We start from the raw sequence: 23379 nt of genomic DNA on the forward strand, positions 1-23379 counted from the left end.
CACTGAGCTGTATTATTATTATTGACATGATTTATTAGTTAGTTGTTAGTTATGAGGTATTTATATAATTAGTGGGTTTCTTTATGTAGTTTTGTATTTGTCGCAATACTCAAGTAAATTGTCCCCTTTTCAACAAAAAAAAAAACCTTATGCCAGTTGCCAACAATTAAAAAAAAAAATTTTTATTTCAGATTTCCAGCATCGGCAATATTTTGTTTTTATTTATTAAAAAATGTTGCTCATGACCTGGAGGAAAAATTTACGAGTACAGTGCAAGTTCCCACTAAGAAGTGAAAATAGAACTCAGACCCAGCACTGAATTAGAAGCAAGCCATCTGACAAAAGTCACAGTTCATTGTTTTATGCCTTCTGCATACATTGTCTATTATTAGAAGTAACCAATTCCTGTCACCGTTTTACACCAAGCATGAGCAGTTTGGCGATTAGACACCATTTGTTTGTAGTGACTTTGTGATCAAATAATGATGTCTTGGTCACCGTCAGCACTTTAGCAAATTGGGGAAATACATGCCAAAGTGTGACATCAAACCCTAAAAGAGCAAGGGCAGCATGGAGTACAGAGCCAACATTGTCTACCATATCCCAAAGTTCTATGCCACCCTGACTTGCATCAACCATCTGGAACTCACTAGATTTACAGCAATGAGGGATTATCCATAACATACTGACTGCAGCTCACCATCACCACCTGCTCACAGTGAGAGATGGGCGATAAATCCTGAGCTTGCCTGTGACACCCACATACCATGAACCAGTTTTTAAAAAAAAAAAAATCCTTGGAATAAAAACACTCATCTGCAACAGTGACCAACATTGCAGTTTTGTTTATCAATCACAAGTTGTCCCAGTTCTACATTCTCAGATACTGTTCTATAAAATTATGTGTTGCATCAATACCAAAATGTCCTGCCCTATTAGCTAAACCTTCACAGGCTGCTAAAGCCAGTTAACCTTGCCTTCATCGGAAAACTAAGTTTCTGTACGCAGCTAATAAGTAAGTATTTAACATTTTCACAAATTTTCTATTATAGGTCACAAAGAAAGCTGGCCTATTTACAAAGTTAAACTATAGCTTTAAAACCAGTCATAAACATCACTGTTTCCCTTGCTAGTCAAAAAGAAAAAAAGCTAACCATTAAATCTATGTAATTCTGATATTTTAGCTTTAACCAAATGCAAAACTCATCTAGGGTACAATAATCATAGTTTGGAAATCAAAGTTATTTTTCTTCAAATTATTAGTTTGAAGGGGTTATTCTTTTCTGGCTATAAACATTTCCACAGATTTTGTGAACTCAGAATTTGGTGGCTGATGTCAAGATGAAAAAAGGGCGTGGAACCTGGGTTCGATTTTAACCTTTGGTGACTGTGCGGAGTTTGCACATTCGCCCTGTGTCTTCACGACTTTCCACTCGGTGCTCCAGTTTCCTCCCACAGTCCAAAGATATGCAGATTAGGTGGACTGGCCATGCTAAATAGCCCAACGGGTCCAGGGTAGTGTCGGGCAAGAACAGAGTTGGGCAGGCTAGACAAATGAAATTTCGGCAGAAAAGAAATTAACTGAAAAATGGGCTACCTTCTGAAGGGAAAAGGAAGGAGGAGAAGTCATCCAGAGCTCACTCTGGATGAACTTAGAACAGGTGTCAGGTAGAAAACATAACTGAGAACCAAGAGGAATGCAGAAGATTCGGAGGAGAGAAGAAAGTGCATTTAGGGAAGCCAAGAAGATTGAGAAAAGGCTGGTGGCCAACAGAGGAATTCCAAAATCCTCTAAGTATATACATATTAAGAGAACATTAAAAGGAGTAGGGCTGATTCAGAACCAAAAGATAACTTACATTTCAAGGCAGTGGACATGGCTGTAGTTTTATTTGAATACTGTCTTTATCAAGGAGGTAGAGTTATCCAGGTCATGGTGTCAGATGAAAATGGAGAAGCAGGAACTATTGGTTAGAGTTTTGAAAATTAAACTTGATAAGGCACTGGGACTGGATAAGATGCATCCAAAGATACAGAGGGTGGGCGTGGTGGGGATGGAAATTGCAGGGGCACTCACCATAATCTTTCAGATTCCCTAGACTCCAGAAATACCTGAAAAATGCAGACTGCAAATTTTATGCCCTTGTTCAAAAAGGTTGCAAGGATAAGGTCAGCAATTACAGACCTGTCAGTTTAAAGTTCAGCTGTGGAGAAACCTTTATTCAAAATCACAAGAGGGCTGAACACAATAGATATGAGAGACTGTTCCCACTCAAAAGGATCAAGATAGCACACAAAATTAAAGGTGATGTGAGACCAAGAAAAAAAAGAGATTCACACAAGTGGTTCAGGTCTGAGTTGTACTGCCTGCAAGTGTGGAGGAGGCAGGTTCGATTGAGACCTTCAAGAAGGAGGGTATTAAATAATGATTATTTAAGTAGCAACAATCTGCAAGGGCATGGGAAAGGCAGGAGAATGGCAGAGTCACAATAGTCAGTTGGAGAGCAGTGCAGACTTGGTTGGCCGAATGGTCTCTTTCTACAGCAGAGCACTTCTGTAATTCTATAAACATTGACATCATTGGAGTACACAGGAGGAGTTCAGAAGGAAAGTAAACAGTAAGTAATTTCATTGTTTAACAAGGTCAGAAAGCCTGAAGAGGTTCAGGGACAGAACAGCTGAGTGACTAGAAAGGATAAAAGGTGGTGGCTATTGCAGTGAAATAACAATCAAATCCCCATAGGAGTTAGGATGTTGAGTAGCAGAGCAGTGCAATGACAGTACACACTAAGTAATAACAGGGCAAGTAATATCTAAGAAAAGTGAAGACTATTGATCAGATGGTAAAATGTCTAAACTTAGTGCTGTAAACTTTAGCCAGTCTGACAAACAGATGCAGGGCAGGCTTCTTCAGTCCCATGGAATGGATAACCACATTGGCAGATGTTATTGGGAAAATTTAATCTAACTCAGCAAGATAGGAGAAGCAGAATAAAGCATTACAAAAGGAAAATTGAGGTGCACAAAAAGCTCAGATAGACAAGTACTAGTGAAAACATTAATAGTAACACTAATAGACCACAGTAAGTTTTAAAACAAAAATCAATACACAGGAAAGTATTGAGAGATCAGACCAAGAAATGCAATGATCCCAAATTAAATTTATAGCAGAGGTATGCAAGTGCACAGATTGGCTAAATGCTCACCAACCTTATCTAACAAAGAGCAGTACAAATGTCTGGCAACAGGAAACATGGCTTTATAAATACAGGGGTGAAAGTGTGGTGCTGGAAAAGCACAGCAGGTCAGGCAGCATCCGAAGAGCAGGGGAAATCGATGTTTCAGGCAAAAGCCCTTCCTGGCCTGACCTGCTGGAGGATAGAATGACTTAAGGGGATCTGGGACAGTACCTATTTGGTTAAAGTTAAACAATAAAAAGGTAATATTACACTCCTGAGATGATACAATAGGCCATTAACTGATGGAAAAGATATTAAAGGGCAGATTTGTAGGGAAATCAAAGAGATGTAAAAGCTATGAACTAGTGAGGCACTGGCAAAGTGGTAATGACACTGATCTAGTAATCTAGAGGCTCAATTCCAGGAGGATAGATGCATATCCAATCATGGTAACTGGTGGTATTTAATTTTTAAAAATCTGGAACTGAAATCCAGTCTCATTTAAACCTATCACCACCAATTGCGTGAAGATCCATCTGGTTCACTTTTGTCCTTTAGAGAATAATACTACCATTCTTATTTGGTTTGATCTAATCTACATGTGATTTCAACCTACAGCGGAGTGGTTGAATCTTAGCTGTCCTCTATGAAGGCCCAGCAAGGTTCATCAGGAATGGGCAACAATCGTTTGCTTTGCCAGTGATGCCCACTGCCCACAAAAAGAAGAAGAAACTTGAATTGTCTGAATAGAATCTGGAAGGGGAACAGAGGAATACAAATGGGAACGGGAAAGGGATATAAGCGAGGCAAAAAAAAAAAAAGAGTATAAGAGAATGGCAGATAAACAGAAAATCTAAGTGTTTTATACATATGTAAATGAGGGGGTGGAAAGGAGATGGCTGGGGCTGACTGGGGACCAGAAAGACTACATTCTTGGAAGCAGAAGGCAGAGGTTCTTGGCCAAAGATATAGTCAAAGTCATTACAAAAAGCAGTTGAGAAATTGTAGGACAAAAAAAATTATGAAGTATTCGTTATGTTTACAAGTAAAATAAGGTTGGCTCTACATAGGGTTGATGAGTCACCAGAGTCAGATAGACTGCACCTGAGAATTGAGGGAAGGGGGGAGGTTATGAGTGTACAGTCATAGCAATCCAATCCTTCTTGGATACCATGGGAATAGAGGTGAACTGTATTTCTTGCCAACACTCAGTGTTTCAGTTATCCAAGATATTGGCATTGGCTGACAAATCAGTGCAGAACAAGCTCTCAAAAATCAGCACTGCTACTAGACATTTGTTCCTTCTGAAACTGACCAGACTGAAAACCTTGTCTTAAGTACGGTCTTTATTACACTCTGCTCTTGGCATCTCCGATCCTCTTTGTCCTAACAGTGCTAACTGTGCCTCTAGCTGTCTTGACCATAAGACCAGAAATTCTCTTCAGGTTGCTCTCTGACCTCCTTCAAAACAAGCTTGATGACCAAGTTGCTCCTCCAAATACCACATTATCATAACCCCTCTCTCCACATCCTCAACACAGCTTCATTCCATTTGATCCCTAACCTTGTATTTTAATACAACAATGGTTGACCGATTAGAATGTTTGGAAGCACAAAAGAGTTTACTCTAGATTAAAATATTATGCAATACAAGACGGTGTTGTTATAACCTAGGTGTATCATAATGTGATAAAATGATCTATATTTTCAAAGGTCAAGCTTCCCTGGAAATGAACCAGAATGTTTATATCATTGAAAGTTTAGACTAAAAACCTGCAGGTTTTAATGTTATTTCAATAGGTTTCAAACGTGAGGAATAGAACGCTGCATGTAATCTGCAGGCAGACTGCAAACCTTCTTGCACTACAAGTGTCAACATTTCAGGGAACCGGTCAATTTGTCTGACCGTTGTTGTCAATCCCAAATTGCCTTGAATGAAGGGCTTGTTAGGCCAATTTAGAGAGCAGTTAAGAGCCAGCCACACCATTGGGGCTCTGGAGTCACAGGTAGGCCAGACCAGGTAAGGATGGCAGATTTCCAAATTGGAAATTATTGAATCAGGTGGGGGTTTTTTTTGCAACAAATCAACAAAGTTTTATTGTCATCATTAGAGAGACTAACTTTCAATTCCAGACTTTACCAGCTGCTGTGGTAGGATTTGAAACTGTATCGAAGGGCACTGGTCTGGTCATCTGAATGACAGGCCTAGTGACATTATCATTAGTCATTGTCTCCGTAACTTAACACATCTTTAAAGAAGTCTACATGAAAGTCTACAAGAAACGTGCAAACAAATTACACAACAAAAAGCACATGGAAGAAACAGCTGTGAGAGTAAACTTTTTCATTTGTAATTCAACAAAAAACCAACAGGTTGAAGTAATTGGACTAATCATTGCATTTGGACTTGACAAAGTTGCAGCACAGGCACCTCAGGCAGATTCCCATATGACTCATTGGACTCCACCAAAGTGTCTCTAGTTAACAAAATGAGTGCCCCAGTATGATGAGACTGTACAAAGAAATTTCTTTTCACTCTAATGATCAATGACATTTGCACTATCCTAACTGACAGTTTAAGAGATCAGAGTCTCAGCCACCTGGCAACAAATCTCTACTCAAATTTTCCTGATGAATCATTCAACAAGAGGGTTCTTTACCAGTTATTGTACTTCATCTGGAATCATTCACACAGTGCATTGTATTTTTAAGAAGGATCAATGCTACAGTCAACTTTCAAATCTCCCTACATTATGAACAGAATGAAAATAGTTCACATGGACCGACAAAAAAGTAATTGCATGCAACAGAATGACGTGAGCCTGAATTGTGTGGTAAAATTAATGGCAAGGCCCTAGTACTCACTATTATTGAGAATTAAGCTAACTTCTGGCAACACAAATCAGAAAGGCACTTTGTGAGTTGCCTAGCACACTCACAAGCTTCACTATACTGGTGTCTTGCCGAGCATCTGGATTCAAATGCATGCAATGCAACAGAAGTCAGGATCATTAAGTAATGGATACTCCCCACTCTTGACAAGAATAGTTAAAGACTCTCTTTCAAATTTACAATTATTTTTCTTTAAGCTCAAATTTTGAAATCTTAATTATTAAAACCTTTCCAGCACCAAAAAAAACAACTTTTACAAGTACAGTTCTCTTTCAGAAATTAAATTATAGTTTGAGATTACATTTTTTAAAAAAAAAATCTCTTAATTGAATTCCACCTTTAATTTACATTTTGTGCTCGACACTGTCACTAATACTTCCTGGTTCAGTCTTTACACTGCTCAGTGATTTTTCAACCCAAATGACGAAAATAACATCTTCAGACTTCTTGTCCAGACCTCTCTGACAGAGTGCTGCAGACTTCAGGATTTTTAAAATTAATCACAGCAACAGCTAGTGCAGAATTTCCCAAATTGCAGCACAAGACATCTGTTCAGGTATGGGAGAAAAGGGAGTATGCAGGACACATTTTCTAAATGTGGATATGCTCACATGCCTCTCAGATTGCACTCTCCCCAACATGTTCCCATTCTGCAACAACTTGTCACAAATTTTCATTAAAGTCAGGAGTGGTAAGTTCAAGTCACCAGTATTGATGGCACTATGAGCAATTAAATAAGATGACTTCAGGGATTGCTGGCAGTATTTCATCAGGTTTAACATTTTTCTTCAGTTGAGTTGCCATTTGCTTTATCAAGTTAGTCTAAAATCAAAAGGAGACTTGAAGTCACAATCAATTCCCAGGAGACTACCATTCTGACATTGCAAATCTGCTGGAATAGGAACATAAGAAATAGAAAGAGTAGGACATTCAGCTCCTAAAGTCTGCCCTGCAATCCTGAAAAGTCATGGCTGATCCTCAACTCCTCCATTCTCCAAAATTTTCTCTTTAAAATTGATTTTCTCTTTAATTTGGTTACCTATCTCCACAACTCTATAGAATAGAGAATTCTAGACACTCACTATCCGCAGAGATGAAATTCTTTCATGAATCAGCTTTAAACAAATGTCATCATATTCTGTTACTGTTACTATGTCCCCAGTTCAAAACTCCCCCACTAGTGGAAGCATCTTCTCAACATTTACTCTCAAGCCCACACAGAATCCTTATTCTTCGAGACTCTAAGCAATTAAAAAACTAACCTGCCATAACCATTCTTGATAAGTTAACCTTTTTATTCTAGTAATTAACCTAGTAAGTGTCTTAGGATATATTGGTATTGGAGCATACCATTTCATAAATACAAAGAACCAAAACTATACACAATTCGCCAGATACTGCCTCACCAATACCCTGCTCTCTATTTTTAAACTTCAATCTCTAACAATTAACGCGTCAGACTCTCAGAATCATCAGGGCATATAATCAAAGACATTTAAACCATCAAGCTCAAGTTGGATCTCTGACAGGGAATTCCCTTAGAAACCCATCAGTATGTTAAATACTTGAACAAAATGATGTTTCAGAGACCTAAGTACAAGCAGTATGTTGTAGAAATCTACTTTATACACAGTATCGGTTTAGTTCAGTGGCATCAACCACACCTCAGTAGAAAGTATATAGGTTTACGTCTAATTTTAGGACTCAAGTACATCAACCAGTGAACAATTCAGTACATTACTGCAGACTGCTTCATTGTTTGAGTGCCATCTTTCTTACAAGATGGCACAGAAACCTCTTCTGATCATTCTAGAAACATGAAGATCCCACAGCACTCTGAAGTGGGAGTGGGTTATACTTGAATGGTCCTTAACCAACATCAAAACGTAGTTTCATTGATCATTCATTTCAATGCCAACAGGGGCCTTTGAAATTAGCAATCATATTGGACACCACAAAGAACAGTCAATACATTTCAAAACAAGCATTAAAAGAATCCTTGGCACTGTACTAAGGCGATATGACGATTTAAAATTTGTTTCATTCAGACACTGACTACCATGGAAACATTTGGCGACCTATTTAAAATATGTTCACAAATGAGTTAAACAGGACATAGGACAGCACATAATGTCCACCATGGGAAAATTAAACAGGTATTTAGGATAATAAGCTTATTAAGGTCATGCCGAAGAACTAAACTTATAAACATTGCTCAAAAAAAAATGAAATTCACCATTATTTAGTATTTAAACTGTTATACCATCAGAGGGAACTCTACTACAGGAATGTATAGCATTTCAATTGAGGTAGTGAACTGAAGATAAACATTTCAGAAAGAGGTGCATATTTTTGAGGTTAAGGTACCTTTAAATCCCTCCTCATCTAACACTAACGTGTAGTCATCGGGCATTTCGGTCAGGCTGAAAAACTTACACCTGTTGAAGCAAAAGATAGGAACATTAGTACAATGCAATGTAAGCAACACAGTTCAGGATACATCCCAGCTGAAATGAAGAGGGAAAAAAAAAGCATGTTCATTTCAATTTTCAATTCAATCAGCACCAAGAATGCTTAGACAGTAGGAAACCATTTCAGTCTGTTTTATTTTAATGAGTTTGTCTCTCTCATACAGAAACATTACCATTCTGTAAAATACACCAGCAGGGTTGCACAGTGGTTAGCACTGCTGCCTCACAGCGCCAGAGACCCGGGTTCAATTCTCCCAGTGTCTCCCTGGGTTTGCTCTGGTTTCCTCCCTGGGTTTGCTCTGGTTTCCTCCCACAGTCCAAAAATGTGCAGGTTAGGTGAATTGGCTATACTAAATTGCCCCTTGTGTTAGGTGAAGGGGTAAATGTAGGGGAATGGGTCTGGGTGGGTTGCGCTTCGGCGGGTCAGTATGGACTTGTTGGGCCGAAGGGCCTGTTTCCAGACTAAGTAATCTAATCTAAATCAAAGTTCTAATGTGAGCTCATGTGTATAATAATCCCCATCCTCATTAACCAATCACAATATTGTCATAATATTCTTAGAAGAGAGTTTAACAAGAAACCACATTAAAAAACACTTGCTCTCACCCCTCAAATGGGCAATAATTCTGAAGCCTGCACAAAAAGACCAATGAAAATGTAGCAGGTACATGTCACTAACAAAACTATGAACACAAAATTGAACTTAAAGAAATTCTTAAGATTGGTGCAGCACAAATTTATACTATTCTTGCCAAATGTTTGTTTCTATGTGAAATTACCCCAGTTTAGAACCTATCACAACATTTCTTAAGCTACCTGCAAAAAAGTCACCTTTGACTGTAGCCTTATAAACTAAAAACTGTAAACTGATGTAAGAGATCAGACATAAGATTCACTACAGTGAATGTTTTTATTAATTCTACTATCAAGGTACTTGCATAAAAACACTTTTGGTTTAAATAGGTAATATTATCCTTTATAAAAGTGACAAATCTAACATTCAATCTCTGCAACACAATCCTCAACCCATCTGCTAAAACTTTCATGCATGCTTTTGTAAAATTCAGATGCAGTATTCTAAGCTCTGCTGGCCACTGAACCAACCTCCACCCTTTAAAGGTTTGAGCACATCCAAACTCTTCTGCACATATCAAACTTGTGATGAACCAGTCAGTCATTTTTCCTGTTCTCACTAACTTACAATGAGTGTCCATTGAAAAGCAAGGCTGGTAGATGTAAGGAATGCTGGAGATGACTAGAGAAATTGAGGGGTTGGTTAAGAAACAGAAGAAAGGTTATGTCAGGTACTGACAGGAGAGATAGTGTGAATCCTTAGAAGAGTATAAAAGGCAGTAGGAGTATACTTAAGAGGGAAATCAGGAGGGCAAAAAGGGGACATGAGATACCTTTGGCAAATAGAGCTTAAGGAGAATTCAAAAGGGATTTTATAAATATATTAAAGGACAAAAAGGTAACCAGGGAGAAAATAGGGCCCCTCAAATATCAGCAAGACAGCCTATATGTGGAACCGCAGAAGTTGGGGGAGATTATAAATGAGTATCTTGCGTCAGCGTTTACTGAGGAGGACATGGAAGATATAGAATGTAGGGAAATAGATGGTGACATCTTGGAAAATATTGCAGAGGTGGTGCTGGATGTCTTAAAACACAAAAGTCGATAAATCCTCATCAGGTCTACCCTACTACTCTGTGGGAAGCGATTGCTGGGCCCCTTACTGAGATATTTGTATCATCGATAGTCACAGGTGAGGTGCCAGAAGACTGGAGGTTGGCTAATGTGGTACTATTATTTAAAGAAAGGTGGCAAGGACAAGCCAGGAAACAACAGACCAGTGAGCCGGACATCGGTGGTGGGCCAGTTGTTGGAGGGAATGCTGAGGGACAGGATTTATTTGCATTTGGTAAGGCAAGGACTGATTAGAGTTAGTCAGCATGGCTTTGTGCAGAGGAAATCATTTCTCACGAACTTGATTGAGTTTTTTGAAGTAACAAAGAGGATTGATGAGGACGAAAGGAGGTTTCCTGCAAGTAGAACAGGATCTTGATCTGATGGGCCAATGGGCTGAGTGGCAGATGGAGTTTAATTTAGATAAAACGTGAGGTGCTGCATCTTGGAAAGGCAAATCTTAGCAGGACTCACTCTTAATGGTAAAGTCCTAGGGAGTGTTGCTGAACAAAGAGACCTTCGAGTGCAGGTTCATAGCTCCTTCAAAGTGGAGTCATAGGTAAATAGGATAGTGAAGGTGGTGTTTGGTATGCTTTCCTTTATTGGACAGAGCACTGAATATAGGAGTCAGGAGGTCATGTTGCAGCTGTACAGGACTTTGCTTAGGACACTTTTGGAATAGTGTGTGCAATTCTGGTCTCCCTCCTATCAGAATAATGTTGTGAAACTTGAAAGAGTTCACAAAAAAATCTACAAGATGTTGCCAGAGTTGGAGGATTTGAGCTACAGGGAAGGCTGAATAGGCTGGGGCTGTTTTCCCTGGAGCATTGGAGGCTGAGGAATGACTTTATAGAGGTTTATAAAATCATAAGAGGCATGGATAGGATAAATAGGCAAGGCCTTTTCCCTGGGGTGGGGGTGTCCAGAACTCAAGGGCACAGGTTCAGGAAGAGAGGGGAAAGCTATAAAGGAGACCTAAGGCGCAGCGTTTTCATGCAGAGGGTGGTGAGTGTACGGAATGAGCTGCAAGAGGCGGAGTCTGGTACAATCACAACATTTAAAAAGCATTTGGATTGGTATGTGAATAGGAAGGGTTTAGAGGGATACGGGCCAAGTGCTGGCAATGGGACTAGATTAGTTTAGGATATCTGGTCAGAATGGACGAGTTGGACCGAAGGGTCTGTTTCCATACTGTATGTCTCTACGACTCCCAAATACTAACATTGTGATTTTACACCCTCTCGTTCAAATTCCTCCATGGTGTTGCACCTCCCTTAACTATGCCAGGTTTCTCAGATACTTATGCAGCCACTTCCAACTTTCCAAGATTATCGCATTCTTCCAATTCCAGCTTCTTATGCAAGCTTCACTTCTTTTGCCTCATCAACTGCAGAGGCTGTAGGCTCCAGTATACCCTCCTCAAAACATTCCAATTCACTCCCCATGAAAATGCATCTTCTTGCCCAGATTTTTTGACGTTAAAAGTAAAAGGAGACGACATTAGGAATGGTGATGATAAGTTCCTGATTAGACTCTTAAGTGGTTTGGGAGTCTTTACAACGTTTAAAAGGTGCTATATAAATTTGAATAATTGACATTAGAACTAGGTAGAGTAGGCCATCTGGCCCTTTAAGCCCACTCCGCCATCCAATAAGATCATGACTGATCTTTTAGTGATTTCTGCTCCACTTACCCACCCACTCACTATAACCCTTAATTTCTTTACTGTTCAAAGCATTATCTTAGCTTTAAAAAGATGTACTGTGGAAGCTTCAACCATTTCGCTGGGCAGGAAATTCCATAGATTCACAACTCTCTGGATGAAGAAGTTCCTTCTTAATTCAGTCTTAAATCTGCTCCCTCTAATTTTGAGGCCATGTCCTCCTGTCTAGTTTCACCCGCCAATGAAAACATCCTCACTTATCCAGTGCCTTCATAATTTTTATAATGTTTCTATAAGATTCCCCCTCATTCTAAATTCCATTGAATATCATCCCAGTCTACTCAATCTCTCCTCATAAACCAACCCCCTCAACTCCAGAATCAATCTAGTGAACCTCCTCTGCACCACTTCTACCACCAGTACATCCTTTCTCAAGTAAAGAGACCAAAACTGCACACAGTACTCAGGTGTGGCCTCACCAGCACCCTATACAGCTACAACATAACCTCCTTGCTTTTAAACTCAATCCCTTTAGCAATGAAGGACAAGATTCCATCAGCCTTCTTAATTAAATGTTGCACCTGCAGAACAACCTTCTGTGATTCATGCACAAGGACACTCAGGTCCCTCTGCACAACAGTATGCTTCAATTTCTTACCATTCAAGTAATAGTCCTTTTTACTATTATTCCTACCAAAATGGATGACTTCATATTTATTAACGTTGTATTCCATCTGCCAGACCTTTGCCCACTCACTTAAACTATGTCCCTTTGCAAAGTTTCACAGTCCCCTGCACACTTTGCTCTACCACTCATCTTAGTGTCATCTGCAAACTTTGACACACTATGTGGTTCCCCAACTCCAAATCATCTATGTAGATTGTGAATAACTACGATCCCAACACTGATCCCTGAGACACATCAGTGGTCACTGATTGCCAACCAGACTAGCTAATTTATTCTCACTGTCTGCTTCCTGTTGGTGAACCAATCCTCTATCCATGCCAATACATTGCCCGTAACACCTTACACCTCTATCTTATGCAGCAGCCTTTTGTGCCACACCTTGTCAAATGCTTTTTGGAAATCTAGATACCCCACATTTACTGGGCTCTCATTGTCCAGTGTTCATAATGTCTTCACAGAATTCCAAAAAAATTAGTTAAACATGACCTGCCCTTCACGAACCCATGCTGTCTCCCCCCAACAGGGACAATTTCTACCTAGATGCATTGCTATTTCTTCTTTGAAATTAGACTCCAAGCATTTTCCCCACTATAGAAATTAAGCTACCTGGTCTATAATTCCCCATCTTTTGTCTCCCTCACTTTTCAAACAGTGGCATCACATTTGCTACTTTCCAGTCTGCTAGAACTGTCCCAGAGTACAGTGAATTTTGGAAAATTACCATAAACACATTTGCTATTTCTCCCGCTAACTCTTTCAGCACTCAGATGCATTCCATTATGGTCAAGAGACTTGTCTACCCTTAGCTCCATTTGCTTGCCCAACACTACCTCTTTCATGATAACGATTGTTTCCTGATGAAGGGCTTTTTCCCGAAACGTCGATTTTGAAGCTCCTTGGATGCTGCCTGAACTACTGTGTTCTTCCAGCACCACTAATCCAGAATCTGGTTCCAGCATCGGCAGTCATTGTTTTTACCCAAGGTACTGGGTGCCATGCTGATGTAATACTTAGCCTGTCACATCCATTTCTTCAAATTACACAAGAAGCTAGTTAAAGGGAGGAGAATTATGGAGTTAGGTCATGTAGATACCCAAGCTATGGCACTAATGTAAGCATATTTGCCTCAAAAATAGGCATATTATAAATAAAAGCTTTAACATAATAAAATGTTCCAAAGTGCTTCAAAAGAAACATAAAACATGAAATGAATTAAATATTGGAAATGGTAATAAACTGACCACAATCACCCTTCACATTTCTCTCCACGATTAGATGAACATTGAAGCAATCATGTTCCAGTACAGACCAAGGAAGTAGCAGGTAACACATACTTGTGAATCACTTACACAAAGTACCTTCATCACAGCTTTAAAATGGTATTAGAAGAATTTGGCAAAGTTTCTAATAGATGCATTTGGACAAAATGGGTACGGCTGAAATCATTAAACGCTTCTATGATTACCACGTAAACTGACGCACAATCAATAATCTGCCGTACCATTCCCTACACTGTTCTTGGGTGATCAGACCTACAAAATATAATGACCAGAACAAGATTATTTTAAATAAACAACACCTTAATTGCTAATAAGCAAGACATAATACCTAGAACTACCATCAAACTGTCCTAACTGGCCTGTTGCAAAACTAAAATACCACTGAATGTACTATAAAAACAGGAAATGCTGGAAACACTTAGCATATGTGGCAGGAGCTATGGAGAGGGAGGAAAAGTCTAAGGCCTGAGTTCTGGTGAAAAGGTCACAGCTCTCAAACATGCACATTAGTTCTCTCCCCAGATAGATATTGCAAGAGCTGCGGAGCATTTCCAACAATTTTTTTTTGTTCCAGTAGACTAGTGACTAAAAACTTTAACAGCTGGAATCAAAACAAAAATAGTTCTGTAATAGTTCTTACTGAATCTGTGGAATTCACTGCCCCAGAGTGCAGTGGAGGCAGACTCAAATTAACAACTTAAAAAGAAAGAAATAGATATTTTTCTGATGAAGAGCAGGAAAAAGGGTTTGGGGAGAAGACAGGAAAGTGGAGTTGAGCCCAGGATGGCAGCCATGATCATGTTAATTGGCTGAGCAAGCTCAAAACAGATGAATTGCCTACTCCCACTACAAAATCCTAGGTTCCTATGTCACTGAAGATTTCCTGTTTATGTGTCATTCCTAATTTAAAAGGACTTTAAATATTAAAGTTCCCTCCCTATTCAAATGATACAGCACCTCCAAGCGTTCTCTTAACTCTTTCCCTATTGATCTACATTGTGCATTCTTAGGAACAAAATATGTTCAACTGCCTCAAATCTCACAGGAGCTACAATGCAAATAATGTATTATATGGCATCATTTACTATTTAATACCGCCAAGCTTAAGTTGACTATTAAATACCATGGGTCAAATAAAACATTTAGCAAAAGCAGTTGCATGCATTTTAGAGTCTGCAGATATCCTCCATGCTAAATATCCCCGAATTCACACTGAATGCCTCTCAGAAAATGAAGGTTTTGAATAGAACAGTGAATGACGATTTATTTCCATAAATTATGTTAACTTTATCTGGAAGGCAACATTTCTACTTTTTAGGATTATAGATTGCAGAATTTAAGAGAGACACTAAAAGAGAAAGGACTCTGGAAAAACAAACTTTAATTTATGTAGGACATTTCATGAGGCCTAGGTTCAAGTCCACCTTTTGTATAACAACTTCTCTGGACAGGTTGATTAGAAAATATTTCACAGTGACATACAGACAGTAAATTACGTTTTGGAATTGTAAGTACTATTGAGGATAAACAAGTCAATTTGCACACAGCAAGGCTACACAAACAGCAACCAGATGGATGATCGAGCGATGGAATCAATTACAGGTTTAAGAAAGGACAAATGGGCCTTTCAATTTAACATACATATCCAAAAGATGGCAACTTTGATTGTACAGTATGGCATTAGAAATGTGAAATTTGCAAATTTCCCTTTCATGGCATATTTAATTGCACTCATGTAAACCTTGAAACCTGCACTAAAATTTGAGTACAATTGCCTGATTTAATGTACAAGTTCTTGACAAAAACTTGTGTTATTCATTACTCTTGCCAATTATAATGGAGTCAAGAGTAACAAATTGAGAGTGTATGAATAAATTAATTAAATTCAATACAGAATTTTCAAAAACAAATTTTACCACCAAGTACATACTCAAGATCAGCATATATCAGAAGACTCCATTCAGTAAAATGTTAAAATTAAACATTTCATAATAATTTGTTTAACTGTATTGTTCCTCCAGAGAAGGATTACACAGACTCAAAGTCTCTCAAAAACAAACAACAGTCTGCACAGAAATGCTTGGCAGTATTATTGTTAGGTAACATCATTTTGCTCCAGTCTTTTGGGGAACAGCCAGAAATGGGGAAAAAAGCATACTTAGCACTTAGTCTAGAAAACTCTGCATACTGTTTATTATTTCTCTTTATAATGATTGAATTTCAAAATTTACATTATAAAGCTCATTACATGCAACAATTATTTTACTTTCCTGCTGCTTCAGCAACCTGTTGGAACCTTCAATCCCAGAGTCAATTCTAAGAGATCAAATTTCAATACTAGCCAGTCTTGTTTAGGAGCTTTCAAACAGGTGTCTAGGAACAGAAGAAATATTGATCCAATTCCACAAACACAGTCAACTTGCTCACAAGCCAACTATTAAATCAACAGAATGGCTCCCTTCCAATTAAAGGTACAATGCATCAAGTTTCCAGCACTGCTGGCAGAAAAATGTGTAGTTCAATTATCACATAGGAGCATCACGATGGTACAATTCACACTGTAAGTATTCCTCCAAGATGGTGGGCTCACTTAGCATAATTTAAATCTATTTCCCACCATAGCCAATGAAACAGTGAAAGTCTTGCATGTCCCTCGTTCCTGCCTGATTGAGGTATGGGTGGGACAAAACAGATCGAGCAGATGGTCCTACTGTTAAAAGGAAGAGAGAAGAATTATAGAATTAGCAAAGAGGTCTCACTAGGTAGAATTAGTAAAAATCGTTTGATCTTCTCTAGTTTACTGAAGGCGAAGTCTTGTGAGCAGTGGGTGGCAATTCTGCTGCTGAGACACAAGCTCTGGCTTCATTCCCAATTCCAGATGTATTGGCTAAGAAAGGTGCTGCCATAGTTCAGCACAAGTAGTTCAGGGTTTATCATCACCCAAGGACAGGTTGTGAGTGTGGAGCAATTATTGACAAGATCAGGGAAAACATGACAACCCTGGCTCCCACAGATGAGCAGAGGGACCCTGCATGTACACCAGTCCATGAGGTTTTCAGGACAGATGGAAAAGCATCAAGTTTAAGAACAGTGAGCTGGAATATATGCTGGAACCATATAAAAATGTTGCTTCGACCACAGCTAGAGTATTGTGCGCAGTTCTGGAATCCACATTATTGGACAAATGTGTTTATACTGGAGAGGGTGCAGAGGAGATTTACCAGGATGCTGCCTGGGCTAGAGATGTTCAATTAAGAATAGAGATTAGAAAGACTGAGGTAGTGAGAATCTGTAACTCACTGCCTGCAAGAATCAGAGATGCAGAAACTCTCATAACATTTTAGTAGTATTTAGACCTGCACTTGCAATCCCATGGCACACAAAGCTACAGCCCAAGTGCTGGAAAATGGGGTTAGAATGGTTAGGTGTCTGCATCTGGATGGTGCAGACTGGATAGGCCAAAATGGACTTTTTCTGTGCTCTGGCTACACAGGAAAAGGCCACAACATGTTTACACATGAAGTTGCAGCCATCTATACTCCTGGAGGGCTTGTTGTGTGGACAGCTGGCGTTGACCTGATTGGTGACAACAGCATGAAACTCCAATACTGTAACGGTGGACGTGGATTTGGGATCTGCCTCCTTTCCCTATCCTTAGGATTAGATTAGATTAGATTAGATTAGATTCGATTCCCTACATATGGAAACAGGCCATTTGGCCCAACAAGTCCACATTGACCCTCTGAAGAATAACCCCCCCCCCACCTACTACCCTACCCTATGTTTACCCCTGACCAATGACTGTGGGCAATTTAGCACAGCTAATTCATCTGACCTGCACATTTTTGGATTGTGGGAGGAGATCGGAGCAAACCCCCACACACGCGGAGAGAATGTGCAAGCTCCACACAGACAGGAATCAAACCCAGGTCCCTGGTACTGTGAGGCATCAGTGCTAACCACTGAGCCATCGTGCCACCCCACCATCCTTGATGGAGATCATTACACAGTGGGTCAGACTTGCCTTTGGGTAGAGAACATATTGAAATGCTGTTTAAAACAAAAATCAGTTCACCCACAAGGGTATTGTACAGCAGGCAGCGTTAAAAGCATAGGGTTCACCACCACTGAAAAGTGTAGTCGGGAAGCCTTAAGGATGGCAGGTTGAAATTGTTGTAGCGTTGCTTTTCAATCTATGCCTTCTTAATCCACCTTACAAACGTAACATTATCGTGAGTGCCCTGCTCCATTTCTCCAGGTGGTTTTAAAACTACCTTCAAAGAAAAAAGGAGGAACAGAACTATTCCAAATGTCCTGGCACGTGCATCTTACTGCAATACCATAAAAACAATAACAATCTTAAATGAAGCTTCTGTCAGCTAGTGGTTAGAATGAGAGAGAAAGCAAGGGAAGGATATGTGAATACAGTTAGATGAAGGAGTGTGGGAAGTGGCTCTTGTACAGCATAAACCTCAATACAAACCAATCGATCCGAATGGACAGTTTCTGTGCTGTAAATTCCATATAAAACTAAAAGAGGAAACTATGTTAAAATCTGGGGTTCTCTACCATTGGAAAGAAGCTGACTAATCAAGCATCTTAGATGATATCTTTGGTCTTTTTTTGGCTGCATAAATTAAATATAAACTGTCTCTACCCCACATGAGACAGTAAAATCTACATTGTTAAACATAATACAGCCAATCTCAATGATATCCCTGCTGAACATCTTAGATTAGATTAATTAGATTACTTACAGTGTGGAAACAGGCCCTTCGGCCCAACAAGTCCACACCGCCCCGCCGAAGCACAACCCACCCATACCCCTACATTTACCCCTTACCTAACACTATAGGCAATTTAGCATGGCCAATTCACCTGACCTGCACATCTTTGGACTGTGGGAGGAAACCGGAGCACCCGGAGGAAACCCACGCAGACACAGGGAGAATGTGCAAACTCCACACAGTCAGTTGACTGAGACGGGAATTGAACCCAGGTCTCTGGCGCTGTGAGGCAGCAGTGCTAACCACTGTGCCACCGTGCCGCCCCAATCTTGATATTTAAGAGTTTCTGACCAACTGTAAAAAAAGAAACAAGACCCCAACGACCCCTTCCCTTCACCCTGTTCACAGGGGTGAACTGCAAAATCCCACTCCAATACCTAATTAAGATCATCTAACAACTGGACAGGCCACACAAAAATCCAGGGCCTTCTGGAAATGTGCTGTACTGACTGCCAGAACTTGCCTTGTGCTTGAATTAAAACAAAAAGATGACTAAGCACATGAAGCCAAGTAAAATAACAAAACTCAGGTTTCGACATTTTAACAAAAGGGAGATTGTAGAACTCACGGCAGTTTATGAGCATTACTTGACACGCCCATGAGACCATTTAATACTGTACAAGACAGATAGGTCTACTTTAAGATGTTTAAATCAGGGCACATAAGCTAATGATTAACAGCACCCATTATCAATTTCTTTAAACTGTCAAATCTGTTGTAGTAGTTGTGCCCTTGTGTTTGAAATGTAAAAACAGCCTGCCACAACACATAAAGCCACGGCTTGAGTTCCTGAGAACTAATGATCTCAAAGTAAACAGAATAAAAAGGGTCAGTTCGCAGCTGGTTTCCTACTCTCCATCTAAACTGAGTGTCAGACATTGAAATAAAGAGTTTCTGAATTCTTAAAAAGAATAACAAGCCTACAGAAGAACGGCCCGTTGGGCTGGTGTGGTTTTAAACACATTCCCCGGAGGGGTTGGTCAGTGTCCGAGCGCCGTTACCTGGTCTTGTCCCGCAAGAAGACGAGTTTGATGAGTCCGTGGGTGTACCGCTCCAGGCCGGCTTTGCTCAGGCTGGTCACCCTGAGCCGGTGCTCCAAAATGTGAAGGTCCATCCTTTACTTATAATACCCGCCTCCCCCTCGGAGACACACACACACTTTCCCAAGCTCCCTCCCTCCCCAGTCTCTTTCTTTCCCTCAGAATCGCCCTCCTTCCCCCACTCGTAAATGCAATTTTTTTTCTTTCTCTCTCCCTCTCTCACATTATTGTTTTGGTTCTTTTTCCCTGCCTGTGTGTGTATCTTTCTCTCCTCCTCCCCTCATACACAGACACACTGTCAAGTCGAGTACAATATCCAACGGTGCCCAGTGAATCGCCTTTGTCAATGTACAATACACTCTGAGGGAGAAGGAAACACTCTGCTAACTGCCAGCGCTGGTACATTAGGGCCCGCTGTTCTGGGCCCTGCCTCCCTCTTACCATTTAAACAGGCAACACTTCAGTGCCACAGTGACTTCTGTTTGAATATTCACAGGCCCTTTTAACATTCTTCTTTGTTTCGCAGTGAGAAAATCAGGGCGCACAACTGCCTTGGTCTTTTGAAAATCACACGACGCGATGTAGAGAACCGAATATCTTCGATTCTGTCAGATTGGAAAGGAGTTCAGCTCATTGGGAAATTAACCCGCCGTCTTTTCTACCTGAAAGCGGACAGAGTTAAGATGTGAGGATGACATGGGCCCTCCAAGCGAACATGCATGCGCTTTTCCTCCTTTAATATTTCTCAGCACTTAAAGATCACTCTAATGGTGTTGACAACTTCGTTTTTCCTGAGGACTCAGTTTTGCCAACGTCAAAAATTGCATTCAGAACGTGCCGACAGTACATAGGAAAGTTTCTCGCCTGCCAATCGTCTCGGGCAGTGAGATAGAATTGCAGAATTTCTGGGCATATTTTCAGATTGCAGGCACCACTAAGGGTTACCAATCCAAATACTGTACAGTGTACAAGACACAACCATCACCAACCCTGGGCATGTCATGTCACATCAGCAGAACAAACTCACCACTCTGTCATAAAATATGGATGAAGTTGCCCTGGGAGTCCTTGTTAAAAATCACACAACACCAGGTTATAGTCCAACAGGTTTATTTGGAGGCATTAGCTTTCAAGGTGCTGCCTCAAAAGCTAGTGGCTTCCAAATAAACCTGTTGGACTATAACCTGGTGTTGTGTGATTTTTAACTTTGTCCACCCCAGTCCAACACCATCACCTCCAAATCTGGGAGTCCTTAACATTGATTCCAGATCTCATGAAGTCTGGTGGCATCAGGTAAAACATGGGCATTTAAATCTCCTGTTGATGACCAGATAGCACCCCCTGCCATGTAGGACTACAGATGCTGGAAAGTCAGAGTAGATAAACTGTGGAGCTAGAAAAAGCACAGCAGGTCATGCAGCATCAGAAAAGCAGGAGTGTCAGGGTTTCAGGCAGGAACCTTCACCAGTCCTGATCAAGGGTCCTGCCCGAAACATTGATTCTCTTGCTCTTCTGATGCTGTTTGATCTGCTGTGCTTTTTCTAGCTCCACATCTTATTGCCCCTCACTCTCTTCCCCTCCCTCCTCCATTGAAGAATTAACATGCCTCCATGTTAACCACCATTTGGAGGAAGGCACTGAGGCAACAAAGGCACAGAATGTACTTCTTGGTGGGGGACATCAATGAGCATCACCGAGAATGGCTCAACAGGATCACTGAATGAGCTGGCCAAGTCCTAAAGGACTTAGATGCTTCACTTGGTCTGTAGCAAGGGGTGAGGGAATCAATTAAAGGGAAATCTTACTTGACCTCATCCCAATCTAACTGTTGCAGGTGTGTCCATGACAGTATGGATAGAAGTGACCACTTCACAGTCCCTGTGGAGGCAAAGTCTCCTCTTCACATTGAGGACACCCTCCATTCTGTTGTTTGCGACTGTGTTAAATAGAGACAAAAAATACTGCAGGTGCTGGAACCCAAAGTAGACAAGCAAGAGGCTGGAAGAACACAGCAAGCCAGGCAGCATCAGGAGGTGGAGAAATCGACGTTTCATTTTCCTGAAGAAGTTATACCCGGAACATGGAATTCTCCACTTCCTGATGCTGCCTGGAGTGTTGTGCTCTTCCAGCCTCTGCTGTGTTAAATAGGACAGACTTCAAATAGCTCTAACAACTCTAGACTGGGCAACCATGAGGCACTATGCGCCATCAACAGCAGCAGATTTGTTGGATCGAAGGGCCTGTTTTTCTGCTGTATGACTATTGGATTGAGCATGGATTTACTAGGGAAGGACAACAAATGCTGGCCCAACCAGTGGTGCCCACATCCCATGATTGAATAATGGATGGTTGTGATTATTGGATGTCAATTATCTGAGTCTCAGGAAATCACTGCAAGGCTTCTTCAACTATAGTGGGTCCAAACATCTTTAGCCTTTTTTATCGACAATCTTCCTTCAGTCATAAGGTCAGAACTGGGGATGTTTGCTGATGATTGCACAGTGTTCGGCACCATTCTCAACTCCTTGAATACTGATACAATCCATGTCAACATGCAACAAGTCCTGGACTACATCCAGGTTTGGACTGATAAGTGGCAAATACCATTTGTGTCATACAAGTGCCAGGCAATAACTATCTACCCTTAACATTCAATAGCCTTATCCCATCATCCATCCTGGGGTTACCATTGTTCAGAAGTTCAATGAGAGTGGTGGATGCTGGTACAATTGCAACATTTAAGAGGCATCTGGATGGGTATATGAATAGGAAGGGTTTGGAGGGATATGGGCCGGGTGCAGGCAGGTGGGACTAGATTGGGTTGGGAAATCTGTCAGCATGGATGGGTTGGACCGAAGGGTCTGTTTCCATGCTGTACATCTCTATGACTCTATATAAATACTACAGCTACGACAGCAAGTAAATGGCTTCTGATTCTTCAGTGGGTAACTCACCTTCTGAGGTTAGATCCTTAGAGTTTAGAAAAATAAGAGGCTTCTTGATTGAAACATATGAGCAGTTGAGGGGCCTTGACAGGATCTATGTGGGAAGGGTGTTTTCATTTGAGGAAGAATCTAGAACTAGGGACCACAGTTTAAAAATAAAGAATCGCCCATTTAAGACAAAGATTATGAGAATTTCTTTTCTCACAGAGGGTCATAAATCTTCAGACTGTGTTCCTCAAAAGGCAGAGTCTTTGAATATTTTTAAGGCAGAGGTAGACAGTTTCCTGATACACAAAGAGGTGTAATATTATTGGAGATAGGTGGGAATGTGAAGTAATCAGGTCAGCCACGAATAGGAGAGCAGGCTCGATGGGCTAAGTGGCCAATTCATTCCTCAAACGTACCTGCTCATGTGTATGTAGGCCACTGCTGCAAATCACAAAAATCATAGAACTATTTCAAACAGTGTTTTACACAATTTATTTGAACAGAGAATTACTAGTTATCTAAATATTGCAGAATGGGGAAATGACTGTTTGATCAACAGTCAAGATTAATCTAATTAGAAAACAAAGATAATTTGTTAGCCGAGCATCATAAGGCACTAGAACAATTAATGTGTAGAGTAACTGGAAAATGCTGCATGGGCACAGTATAGTCAGAGGTCATGAGATGAAACATCCAATGACAATACTGGCACCACTGGGGTCTTGTGATAGAGGCTATAACCCCTGTAGAGGCCCCAACT

The 23379-nt window shown here is 40.5% G+C and overlaps 1 protein-coding gene across 2 annotated transcripts in view; it reads right to left on the bottom strand.

Annotated features, from left to right (window-relative positions):
• The window catches only part of LOC122562637 (cytosolic arginine sensor for mTORC1 subunit 2-like), a 56617-nt gene extending 36274 nt beyond the window's left edge, over positions 1 to 20343 (bottom strand). The window contains exons 1-2 of one of the 2 annotated variants that reach the window (XM_088000001.1): positions 20128 to 20343; positions 8439 to 8509 (exon numbers count right to left, since the gene is read on the bottom strand). In XM_088000001.1, coding sequence (XP_087856127.1) covers positions 8439 to 8509; positions 20128 to 20195 — 139 coding nt within the window. In that variant the 5' untranslated portion in view covers positions 20196 to 20343. Of the gene's footprint in view, positions 1 to 8438; positions 8510 to 19647; positions 20089 to 20127 lie in introns of those variants that run through there. The other variant, XM_043715654.2, reaches the window with a different exon arrangement.
• Between the last annotated feature and the right edge of the window lie 3036 nt (positions 20344 to 23379).

Source organism: Chiloscyllium plagiosum, unplaced genomic scaffold, assembly GCF_037043375.1.
Source record: "Chiloscyllium plagiosum isolate Xiang-an unplaced genomic scaffold, Cpla_swu_hap1 HiC_scaffold_24, whole genome shotgun sequence".
Lineage (NCBI taxonomy): Eukaryota > Metazoa > Chordata > Chondrichthyes > Orectolobiformes > Hemiscylliidae > Chiloscyllium > Chiloscyllium plagiosum.